Source organism: Cryptomeria japonica, chromosome 5 (assembly GCF_030272615.1).
Source record: "Cryptomeria japonica chromosome 5, Sugi_1.0, whole genome shotgun sequence".
Taxonomy (NCBI): domain Eukaryota; kingdom Viridiplantae; phylum Streptophyta; class Pinopsida; order Cupressales; family Cupressaceae; genus Cryptomeria; species Cryptomeria japonica.
In genome coordinates, this window is record NC_081409.1 from 320,268,288 (window position 1) to 320,281,208 (window position 12,921).

Below are 12,921 nucleotides of genomic sequence, written 5' to 3' on the forward strand. Positions count from 1 at the left end.
TCTTACTTGTTCGAATGTAATAATTCTTTTTACTTGTATCATTTCTTTAGATAGTTTGCTCCAAATTTCTCTATTTAGTTTGTGTCAGTGTCAGTGTCAGTGTTGGTTTTCAAAACCATCTCAAGTCTTGATAGGGTTTTCATAACTTCTTCACAAATCAACAAGAATCACACAACTTTCAATATGACAAACACTTTGCTTAAGACAACTCTATTGACAACATGAACAACATTCAAAGAATTTGAAAAATCATTGTTCTTAAAAAGGATTTTTAAAATTATTAGTAGAGGTTGACAAAATTATAAAGAAGAAGATCCATTTGCATCCATGAGCTTCTAAAACCTCTTTCAAAACCATTCAAACTTTCAATTGACCTTTTTTAATTGTTATTTTTAAATTTGATAACAAACACAAACATCAAAATTAAAGACTCATATAGACAAAAAAAACAACTCATTTTTAACAATATAATATATAATACAAAGTTCTCAAAACCATTTAAACTTTCAATTGACCTTTTCTAACTGTTATTTTAAAATTTAATAACAAACACTAACCTCAAAACTAACCTCAAAATTATAAACTCGTAAATAAAAAACAAAACAAAACAAACAAACTCATTTCAACAAATATATTTTATTATTTCTTAATAACTATTGAGAGAGGTACTCCCACTACATGACCATTGTTTTTATTTCCTTATAAAATCATTAATATTCTGTTTACTAATCGGATCTCAACATTTTCAATCTTTCTCGAGTACCTTCTGACGCCAGCTTTGAACAGAAACCCCATTATCAAGAAAAACAAGAGTTCTTTGCCTATAATAGCGAATATAATATGGACCCCTTCTATATCTTTCAACGGTGCAGATATGGCTATTCTGAAGGTATTGAGTCTCTCTTTACCTGCAGCAGCCGCAGCAGCAGCAGTCTCATTCTCAACCTCATCCTCTTCTTCTAATTCTTCACAGAGGTGTCAGCTAACCTTGTCCGCTAGCAAGCATTTCAAGAGACCTAATTTCTTGGGGTCCTGCGGAGCATTGCAGACCGCGTTATACTTCAGCGCAGCAACGCCAAGAGCACAAGCAGTTCATTTAGAAACATCTATGGAAAATCCTCAGGTAATTTTTCCAAAGCTCTTTCGAGTTACTGTGATATTTTGAATTTAGTTTTGATGTTTGTCCAAAATTCGCTCCTTTTCACACATGTTTTGAAAATCAGATTGGTTAAATGCCAAAATTTTTGGATTTTTTTTGCCAAGAGGGTATTTTTCGTGGAAATATACCGGTACTTGTAATAAATTCAATGTTTTTTTTGTTCAAAATCCCCTCCAATACACTTATTATTTTTATATTTTGAGGTAGAAGAGAATTCCTTTCCTTACTATTTGATAGTTGTGAAATAATTTCTATTCTTCAAAGATTTTTTGAACTGTAGACTCCATATATGGATTTCCACATGGAACTTTCGCTGAAAGCGAATGTGGTTGTATGTGGAGGGCTTCAGCAGGTGTTGGGAAAAAATAGGAGCTAAATACAGATATAGGGTCTGTAGGACAATATTTTTGTGCTGCGCCGCTTTGTATGACAGAACCTGTTACTCATTTACTTGTAGAAAATGAAAATTCGAATCCCATGATGCCATTTGACAAAAATAAGGATAAAATCTCTTTTCAGACAGTACAAAACTTTAACTCCTCACTATATGTAATTGGTAGCTTAAATTGCTCCTCAAAGATAACTGTTCTGCATTTTCAGATACAAATTCAAAACTTTACAGTTTTTAAAAAATGAATTTCTTGGAACCCCCAGTGCTGTAGAAATATAGGCAGTAGAAGAGGCAATAATGACACATATAGTTCTTGAATTTTTTTGGATTGAAAAGAACTGCCTACCATGACACTTATAAATAGTTTCTAAATTTAAATTTTGCGTGGCTGCATACTTGATATGGATTTACATGTGTAAATCGGGCTGGAAATGAAGATGTAGAAAACCTTAATTACCCTATGACATAATTTTTATGTAATTTCAATATAAATAGTATTGTACCTGTGTCGACTTGAATTTCATCCTCAAAATGTTACCTGCAATAAGTTAGTTTTACAAAATACAAATGGAAATGCTACAGGAAATCCAAACTCAACCAATGTAGATGGTGTGCTCTCTGACAATGCACTGGTGGCTTCCAAGATGACATATGAAGAATGGATTGATAACTTGTAGTTAACTGATACTATGATATGCAAATACTACATGATTATGCTAAAATGATTATGTTATATGATAATTGCTATTGCTATTTGCTATTTGCTTCAATAACTCACGGATGCTTATGATTAATTTTAAGACTAACTCTCTCTCAACTGAAGCTCTTGATTTTATAGACCTTGACAGGATTAGATGATATGGTTCAGATTAGATCTACAAATTTGAATGGTTGTGAGCAAAGGTGAAGGTTGAGAGAAAGGGGGAAGGAGAAGACAAGTGTCACTCATCTCATCTTGACTGGGTTGCTAACTGAGGGATCTAGGGATGGTTGGAGGAAATTTAGGCATGAGAGGACAAGTGGACTCAAGTCCTTCCTAAGATGTAGGGGGTGTTGGAGAGAATATAAGAAATGGTTATGAAATATGTGTACGTACACAATATTCATTAAGTTTGGAGGTTGAAGATAAATGATGAATTAATATTTAAGAAATATTAATTTCCTTAGCCATATGTTTGATGAGTTGGCAAAGGGAAAATGAAGTGGAGATGGAGGGTGAGTTGGAAAAGGGATTAAATAATTTTGAGAATTATTTAATATTTGAGACTATAGGATAGGAGAATAACCATTAAATATTAGATATTTAATTGTTTGGAGGAGATAATTAAATATTAGATATTTAATTAACTAGAAGAATAGAATAAATGAATGAATTAATAAAATATTAATTAATAGAAAGATACGAAAATGAATTAAATAAATTAAATTTTTTCAAATTAACTATTTAATAGAAGAATAATTATTAAATAAATATAAAATATTTATTTAATTGCTCATAGCCAATTTTTATGTGTATACAGTACCTATTAAACTGACGTGAGGATTATGCCATAAGAGCAAAATATGCTAATAAATAAAACTGTATTGTGTTGTGTCTAGGTGCATGCCAAGCTCTATTCCCATTAAATTAATGCATAGACACAGTGTAAGGGGAAAATAATCTACACACTCTTAACGATATGTCATGTTTAGGCACACGACAGCCGGGGGATCCAAACTTTTGACCATCTATTTTATATAAATGAGTTGTAACTTCTAACTTAAACCATAGACTATTTAAGAATCGAATTAAAAAATTCTGGACGGTATAGAGAATTGAAGTGGCTAACATATGGCCCCCTATTTCCAAAAATAAATTTTCTCTTGGGTAAAGTCTTTTGTTTAGATTTCCGTTCATGCTATAAATGATGCTCTAAATGAAATGATAATTTTAAGAATAAGGAAAATTTTAGTAGTTAATATTTGTTTAATTTGTTTGAATTACCAGAAATAAACTTTCTTGTTGGGATTTAAACCTGAGCAGTTTGTGTGGGTGACTTACTGTCTCACCAACTAAGTTAAACATGAAGTAGTATACCGAAAAAAAATTTGCCAAACAATTTGCTTTAACTGTTTTATTTATTGGTAAGTTCTTTTGTGATATCATTGGCTTAGATGTGCCACAGTCTAGGAGTATTTCTTTTGTCAAATTCATTTGAGAGACCTCATCTCTATAGATATGAGGCACCTTGCATCCAAAGTGGATGGGGTATTTTTGAATGTTTCTTATTTTGAAGACTTAACTTTTCTCTTGGGGAATACCTCTAGGATATCTACAAAAGTCCATATTACTTACAAAGTTACCACTTAATCTTGTTGCATTGGGCATATACCTATAAAATCTTATATAAACTTGGATACCTATGAGAAGTTTATTGGTACATCCCTAAAATAATTTCTGCAAGTGTGCATATCGTATGAGTTCTTTTGACAAGTGCCAACAGTCAAATGAATGTACTTGGATTATCATATTGAAGTTTGTTGAACTTTAAAAATATTTGTGCTTCGTTGAAATAATTTTCATAAATATTAATGTTTTATGAGTTCCTTTGACTATTAGGATTAAGGTGTCATCAACCTCGTAAATCCTATGTATTTAATTACTCCTAATGCTGTTTGTAAATCATTCATAAGGGATGAGGGTTCACCATCAGCAGTAAATATTTTTCACCATTAGAGTTTTATCATTGATAATTAAGTTTTACTGGTATGGTAACTAAATTTTTTATTGAGGGTCGGTAACTAGTTCTTACCAATAGTGATTTACTATTTATTGGGAGGGATTCTTGGAGGATAAGGTTGTTATGGGCCTTCAACTTCCTAAGAGGGTTGTTATGAAGTTGTTTTTCATTTTTGGGTAGCTATTATTATGGATAAAACTACTGTGGTTAAACAATAACCACCAAGTTATTTGAAAATTACCAACAACCAAGTGTCCAAATCAAGTAGGTGAGTAAATTGGTTGCAACCTACTTTACCTTATATATTGAATGCTTGGATTTATCCGTGGGAGGCGTAGGAATTTGATAACCCACTTGGATGCCCCATTTGGGAGGTGAAAATGCTATATAAACAAGCCTTAAGGTGGTAGTATATGTGTGTAATCGTTAAGAGTGCAAAAACTCTGTTTTGCAGGTGCTGAAGGTTTAAGATTGAAGAGGAGAAAGAGAGGATTGTGTGTAATTTCTATTTTGAAGATAATACAAATCTAAGTCTCCCTTCTTTGTGAAGTTTTCTCTTGAAAGGGTTTCTCCATGTAAACATAGTGTTATGTGTTTAAATCTTCTACTTGAATTTCTTTGAGTTGCTGATCTATTTTATTGCATTCTCCATTTGGTTATACACTAGATAAAATCTAATTTATGGTTGAAATAAGATTTTCCATTTTATAGTTTTTCACCTTCATTCTAACATTTGGTATCAGAGCCCAGCCAATATTGCTTCTTGGGTGGAAGTGGGAAGGTTTTTTGAGATGTAGTGGGAATTTTGGTTGATCTTATTTTGCAGATTTTTGTGTAGAATCCATGGCTACATCCTATTTTTGCATGGACATTGAGAAATTTAATGGAAGTGATTATGAGCTATGGAAGCTGAAAATGGAGGATCTCCTTGAAGAAAGGGTTCAGTGGTTGGCAGCAATAACAGAAAAGAAATCAGACAAGATAGATCAAGATGAGTGAGATAAGATGGATAAGAAAGCACGGGGAATCATTTGTTTTTGTCTTGTAGGCTCTGTCCTATTCAATGTTTACGAGGAGAAAACTGCATATGATCTATGAAAATGATTGAGTGAGATCCACCAAGCCAAGAAAGAGTATGGTAAATAAGTTGTTTTTGAAAAGAAAATAATATTTTCTAAAAATAAAGGAGGATGATTCTATTGTAGAGCATTTGAATACATTCAATTTGATTTTGAGTTAGTTAGCTTCTGTTGATGTTAAGATAGATGAAGAAGATGAGTGGATCATGCTACTTGGTTCTTTGCTTGAGTCATGGGAGAATTTTATCCTTTCTATTAATGCTAATCTCAAAGATCCAAAGATGGATGCTCATGTTGCAAATTGTTGTCTTAGGAAATGAGAAAGAAGGTTATGGATAGCTCATAAAATACTCTTCATAGTGAGGGAAGGTCCAAAGAAAGAGGTGGATCTAAAGGAAATTAGAAGGAGCCTACGGACAAGTCCAAGGCAAATCTAAGACTCCGGGTAAAAAGAATAAAGTGAAGTGTTGGGATTGTGGAAAAATAGGACATGCAAAGTTGGAATGCAAAAGCAAAAAGAAATAGTGGGATTCTACCATAGAGAAGTCCTTTGGTTCATGTGATGAAGCTTTGCTTTCTTCATGCAATATTGCATCTAATGAACATCAATTTGATTGATTTAGGATGCTCTTATCATATGACTCCTCATAGGGAGTGCCTTTCCACATATGAAGAATATGGTGGAGGAAATGTATACCTTGTGGACAATAGTTCATATCCCATTATGAGATGAGGAAAGGTACGATTGTGTTTCAGTAATGAGAGATTAAAAACTCTCCTTGGTGTTTACATATTCCTGAATTAGCTAGAAATTTAATTTTAGTTTCCAAGTCAAATGATATAGAAATGCACGTAACATTTGATAAGCATGGTTGCAGATTGGTGAGAGGGAGTTTGGTGATAACGAGAGGGACAAGGATGGGAACTTTGTTTAGGCTAGATGCCACTACTATTTTAATTTCTACCAATGTAACGAAGAAAACTAAAAATGCATATATGTTGTGGCATCGTAGATTGCGCCACATAAGTGAGTTTGGTTTTAAAGATTATTTTAAGAAAGAAGTTGCTGGATGGTTTTTCTTATTATGATAGAATATCTTTTCCTTCAAGCAGTAATAAAGCTAAGATTGAATTAGAAATTATTCATTCAGATGTATTTAGTCATGTGGATATTGAATCTATTGGAAAATCTAGATATTTTGTATTCTTCACTAAGATATTTCAATATTTACTTGTATTTATTTTATGTGACATAAATATGAAGTTTTCACAAAGTTTAAAGAATTCAAGGCCTTGGTTGAAAAGCAATTAAATTGTAAGATAAAGGTTATGAGATCTAATAATGGAGGGGAATACTGCTATAAGAAATTTGATGACATTTGTGAGCATGTAGGAATTGTTAGACAAAAGACTACTCTATACACATATCAACAAAATGGGGCGGTAAAAAGGATGAATTGAACAATTATGAAAAGAGCTAGAAGTATGTCAAGTGGTTCACACTCGGATACATGTTTTTGGGTGGAAGCTGTGAGTACTACTTGTTACGTGTTAGATAGATCCCCTTGTAAAGATTTTGATTCAACACCTTATGAAGTGTGGATAGGTAAGAAACCTTTTGTTTCACATTTAAGGGTTTTTGGTTGTGAGGCTTATGTTCATGTGCCTAAAGAAAAGTGGCCTAAGTTGGATCCAATGATTAAAAGGTGTATTTTCACTAGATATGGTGAGAATATTAAAGTTTATAAATTTTGGAATCCTCTAATCAAGAATATTATCTATTCTAGAGATTAGAGCTATTTTTGATCTTGAGTAGCTAAAAGAAAAGAAAAAGAAAAAGAAAGAATAGGGCACTTCGAGACTAAGTAGGAAAATGCACCTTAGGAAAAACAAAGAGATGGATTTGGGAACGATAAAGAAGAAGAAGAAGAAGAGGGTTTAGATGAAGTTTTTGGAAAAATTGAAGAGGTTAGGGAAGATAACCAAGAAGAAGTTGAGGATACTCAAGAACAAGAAGAACCGTATCCAAATATTCTTGGAAGATCCACAAGACAATGAAAACCGGTTGGCAGGTATAGCTCACTCGTATATATGCTTTATTAAGTACCGATGATGAACATAGATCCAATAGGGAAGTTATTATTGCAAATGACAGTTAGTCTTGGATACAAGCTATGCAAGAGGGGATGATGGCTTTAGATTCTTGTAACACTGGGGAACTTGCACATTTGCCCAAAGGAAGGAAAGCATTGGTTGTAAATGGATCTTTAAGAAGGAGTTTGGAGTAGAGGGTTCATTATAAAGGTACAAGGCTAGACTAGTAGCTAAGGGCTACTCCTAGAGAGAGGGAGTCGATTTTAGTGAAATATTCTCTCTTGTTGCTAAATTATCATTGATTAAATATCAATTTTCCATAGCTACTACTTATGATCATGATCTTGAAATTGAGCATATGGATGTTAAAATTGCTTTATTTGCATGGACACTTGGAAGAGGAAATATATATGCAACAACTTAAAGGTTTTGAGGTAAAAGGGAAAGAACACTTGGTTTGCAGGTAAAAATGATCTCTTTATGGTTTAAAACAATCACCTCGGATGTGATATCAAAATTTTGATTCATTTGTTTTGAAATTCGGATTTGTAAGAAGTGAAGATGATCATTGTGTTTACATTAGATGTATTGATGATCATAATCTAATTGTTGCTGTGTATGTGTATATGTATTTTTTAGTAATACCAAGGGTATGATTAGTGAATTGAAATCTCAACTTTTAGGTGCATTTGATGTGAAAGATTAGAGGACCACAAAGTACATATTGGGAATCGAAATCAAAAGAGATCGGGTAAACAAAAAACTTTGCTTATCGCAGAGTAAGTATGTTAATACTATTTGGAACAGATTTAGTAGCAGGGTTGTAAACTAGTTAGAGTTCCTTTATCAGTTGGCACAAAGATTTTATTAGATATGTGTCCTAAGATTGAAGATGATTTTGAGGATATGTATAATGTGCCATATGCTAGTGCAATAGGAAGTTTAATGTATGCAATCGTTTGAACTAGGCCACATATTGCCCAAGCAGTAGGAGTTATGAGCGGATTTATGTCTAACCCTTGTAGAGAACATTGGAATTATGTGAAAGGGTGTTAAGATATTTGATATTTGTGTGGTACTTTTGATTATTGTTTGCTTTATACTAGTACTAATAGTATGGTTAAGGCAGTGCAAATACAAGGTTTTGTTGATGCAAATTGGGCAAGTGAATTGGATAGTCAAAGGTCGACTAGTGGGTGTGTGTTTACTTTGTTTGGAGGAGCAGTGAGTTGGATGAGTAAGAGGCAGCCTACAATTGCAGTTTGGTTACAAAGATTGTGTGCACGCATTGGTTTTGCTTGCAGGACTATTCAGATTGGTTGTCATAACCAGAGTGCAACTTGTTTGGCCAAGAACCTAAATATCATGCACAAAGTAAGCATGTAAATGTACAATACCATTTTGTTCGTGAAATGATTGTTAATGGAAAGATAGAGTTGAAGAAGACTGATAATCAAGAGAATGTTGTAGATTCACTTACTAAACTTGTGAGCACAAAAAAGTTTACATAGTGCGGGGAGGCCATGGGTCTTGTCCCTAGTACTTAGTTGTCTTATGTATTCTTATGGATGCATTTACAATGTATGATGTCAAGTGGGAGAATGTTAAGATCAAGGTGCCATCAACCTTGTAAATCATATGCATTTAATTACTCCTAATATTGTTTGTAAATCATTCAAAAGGGATGAGGGATTTACCATCACTAGTAAATTTTTTTTAGCATTAGGGTTTTACCATCAATAATTAAGTTTTATTGGTATGGTAACTAAATTTTTGACTGAGGTTCAGTAAGTAATTTTTACCGACAATTTTCCATTTATCGAAAGGGAAGCTTGGAGGATAAGGTTGCTATGGGTGTTCAACTTTCTAAGAGGGTTTTTATGATGTTGTTTTTCATTTTTTGGAAAACAAAAACTCGCCAAGGCCTGAAAAAAAACTCAGCAAAACTCAACAACTTAAAAATTTGCTTAAATTTAATTAGAAATGCATTTTTTTTGCAAAATTCAGTGAGGAGATGCATCCAATGAATCAATAAATGAGTACACAAAAGAAACAAGCCGAGTGTAGATATATTTGATTGATTTAAATGCAAATTGGGTACAAAATGGCATCCTCTTGTGGAATGTTGATGGTTGACAGACTGAAACAAATTGAAATAGCAAATTGTTTTTGTAAAACTAAAAGTAAATACTACATCAAAACATTTTACATCTTCCTCTTCCTAGCTCTAGTGAAAACTAGGTGAGAGATAGAACTAAAGGGTCTAGTCCTAGGAGTCCGATCTTGTGGGAGAGAGGAGAGAGTGGTAGAGAGAGGGGATAGAGGAAGAGTGATAGGGAGATAGATAGGTCTAGAATTCGGGGCAGATAAAGTGAGTGAGATAGAAAGAGCTAGAGAATGCTGATAGGAGCCTATTGATTACTGAAACTTGACTAAGTCTGAAAATATAGATCTTCTAAAACCTAGAATTTGCATTATAACTTTTACAGATTTGAAACCACTCTCAAACATCTTGCCAATATATACATGAAATATAACTTAAAGTATAAGACTTAAATGTTATATTTCATGTATATATTCTGATGAAGAGAATGATACTGACTTGAAACTCGGCAAAAACTCGTCAAGTTTCTTCTGCGAATCAATGGTGTAAATACTTGCCCGGCAAAAAAACTCGCCGAGTAGTCTGCAAGTATTCCATCTATGGACTGCAAGTATTCCATCTATGGATAAAACTACTTGTGATTATAAACAATAACCACCAATCTATTTAGAAATTATTAACAAACAAGTGTCTAAATCAAGTAGGTGAGGTTGCAATCTACTTTAACCTATGCATCAAATGCTTGGATTTATCCATGGGAGGCAATGAGATTTTATAACCAACTTGAATGCCGTATTTGGGAGGTGAAAATGCTATATAAACAAGCCTTAAGGTGGTAGTATGTATGTGTGATTGTTAAGAGTGAAAAAAATCTGTTTTGCAGGTGCTGAAGGGTTGAAGATTGAAGAGGAGAAAGGGAGGATTTTATGTAATCTCTATTTTGAAGATAATACAGATGTAGTTTTCTCTTCTTGATGAAGTTTTTTCCCAAAAGAGTTTCTCCACATACACGGTGTTATGCATTTGAATCTTCCGTTTGTATTTTGTCAAGTTGCTGATCTATTTTATTGCAGTGTCCATTTGGTTATATACTAGATAAAATCTAATTTATAATTGAAATCAGATTTCCTTTTTACAGTTGTTCACCTTCATTTCTAACATTGACAATGGTCAAAACTCAAGGATAAAGCCAAATGAGTGGCCTGTTTGATGATGTTTTTTCCCAAAAGATTCTCTCCACATAAACACGGTGTTATGCTTTTGAAATTTCCGTTTGTATTTTTTTGAGTTGCTGATCTATTTTATTGCAGTGTCCATTTGGTTATATACTAGATAAAATCTAATTCATAATTGAAATCAGATTTACTTTTTACAGCTGTTCACCTTCATTTCTAACAATGACAATGGTCAAAACTCAAGGATAAAGCCAAATGAATGGCCTGTTGAATGAGCTAGTGTAACAACATTTTTTTGTCCATACTTATGAAAAAGAATCTAATATTGTATGGAAATGAAATAGAATTGCCAAGCTTTGGGTATTGAAATTTTTTGGAAAGATTGGGAAAAAAGGCTTGGAACATGCAAGATTGTGAGAGAAGATAAATTGAATTTTATTATCCCATTGTTGAAAATGGCTATTAGGACCTATCAAAATTGTGTCTACTTGTTTAGAAGATTGTTTTTATGAATGCTTATAGAAAATAAATTTCCCAAGCTTTGTTCGATTGTCTTGATTCAAATTCTCATTTATCGTGTCATGATTGCAAATATTTGTGTAACTGTACCTAATAATACATAGCATTGAGAATAATCAAAGAATCATTTTTATGTTCTTTGTTTTGAGTCACTTTCTGTATATCTTGTTCCGGGTTTCCTTAGACCATTTAACTAAAACTCGCTTATGTTTAGATTGCCTTTTTCTATTTCATTATTTTATTTCTATTTATTTTAATTTAGTTGCACTTCATGTTACGTCATTTTTAATGTTTTTTTGACTTCTTAAAAGTTCTCACTTGGAAGTGGAAACACTTGTAGAGACTTATCTTGTAACGAAAACCTATATTACTGGACCTAGTATAGGTTCAGTTTGGGTTTAGGGTTTTGGTCAAATTTTTTTTAGGGTTTGGGTTTGTGCATACAAAAACATATAAAAAGAAGAAATATATACATATTTGTAGTAGTCATATATTGTATAATAAACAAAATCACCATAAAAATAAAAATATTACAATGTCAATTTGTTAAAGTCAAATGTCATGATATATTAAAATTAAAAATTATAACTTCAAATGTCAACAATCAACGATTGTTGATCAAGCATCATTATATTGGTCTTCAAAAATATCATTACCAACATCCATATTAGATGATGTAGGTATTGGTATATTAGAAGAACCACAAATAGTGCCATTAGCACTAGCATTGGCATTGACACTCATGCTTGCTAGCTGGCTCCTCTTCAACATCAAGGGTAGAAAGGTGCGAAGTGGAAGTATCGAAGTCTATGCTTTGGCTTGATATCCCATTTTCTTGGTTCCTCTTCCTTGCAGCCACTTTGTTTGTGTGAAAGGAGATGCAAGTTTGAATATACATGCACTAAGTCATATGCCTTTTTTGAGTGTAGTTGATTGCGCTTTACTTAGTGGATGGAGTATGTTCTTCAATTCTTCTCAGATGTAGATGAACTAGCAATCTATTATGACAAAATTAGAGTTTAAGAGATATAAAATAAAATAAAATAAAATAAAATTATAAATTATAAATGAAACTTTAAAATAATTTTTTTTTTTAATTTAAAACTTGCAATCAAATTTTGATCACAAGAGGTTGCAGGTATGTGAATGATTGGCCATGGAAGTATCACCGACTGTGAGCATCAACTTTATACTTGTCACAAAGAGCATCAATACTAAAGTCATTGGAGTGTACAAAATCCATGAACTTAATCCTTACCGTCTCCCACATTTTAGGATCAATGAAGTGTCCGTGACGTGTTGCCTTGCACTCTTGGCCAACTTCAACTTCTAGAAAAGATTTTTTTTATCAAACTTGCAATAAAATTTGATCACAAGAGGTTGCAGGTATGTGAATGATTGGCCATGGAAGTACCACCAATTGTGAGCATCAACTTTATACTTGTCACAAAGAGCATTGGTATTAAAGTCATAGCAGTGTACAAAATCCATGAACTCATTCCTTATTGCCTCCCACATGTATGGATTAGTGGAGTCTATGACATACTGCCTTGTACTCTTGGCTAACTTCAACATCTCTATATGGGGTAATCCTTGTTGACATAGAAAGGAGCTCAACATTATAATGTTTGGGAACCAATGCAAAAGGCAAGATGTAGTAGGGTGGTCATTTTGTTCTAT

The 12,921-nt window shown here is 32.9% G+C and overlaps 1 protein-coding gene across 1 annotated transcript in view; it reads left to right on the forward strand.

Moving 5' to 3' along the window:
- The first annotated feature begins 745 nt into the window (after positions 1 to 745).
- LOC131062562 (copper chaperone for superoxide dismutase, chloroplastic/cytosolic) overlaps positions 746 to 12,921 on the forward strand; it is a 105,633-nt gene continuing 93,457 nt past the window's right edge. Inside the window, exon 1 of the mRNA XM_057996260.2 lies at positions 746 to 1,123. Coding sequence (XP_057852243.1) covers positions 875 to 1,123 — 249 coding nt within the window. The 5' untranslated portion in view covers positions 746 to 874. The remainder of the gene's footprint in view (positions 1,124 to 12,921) is intronic.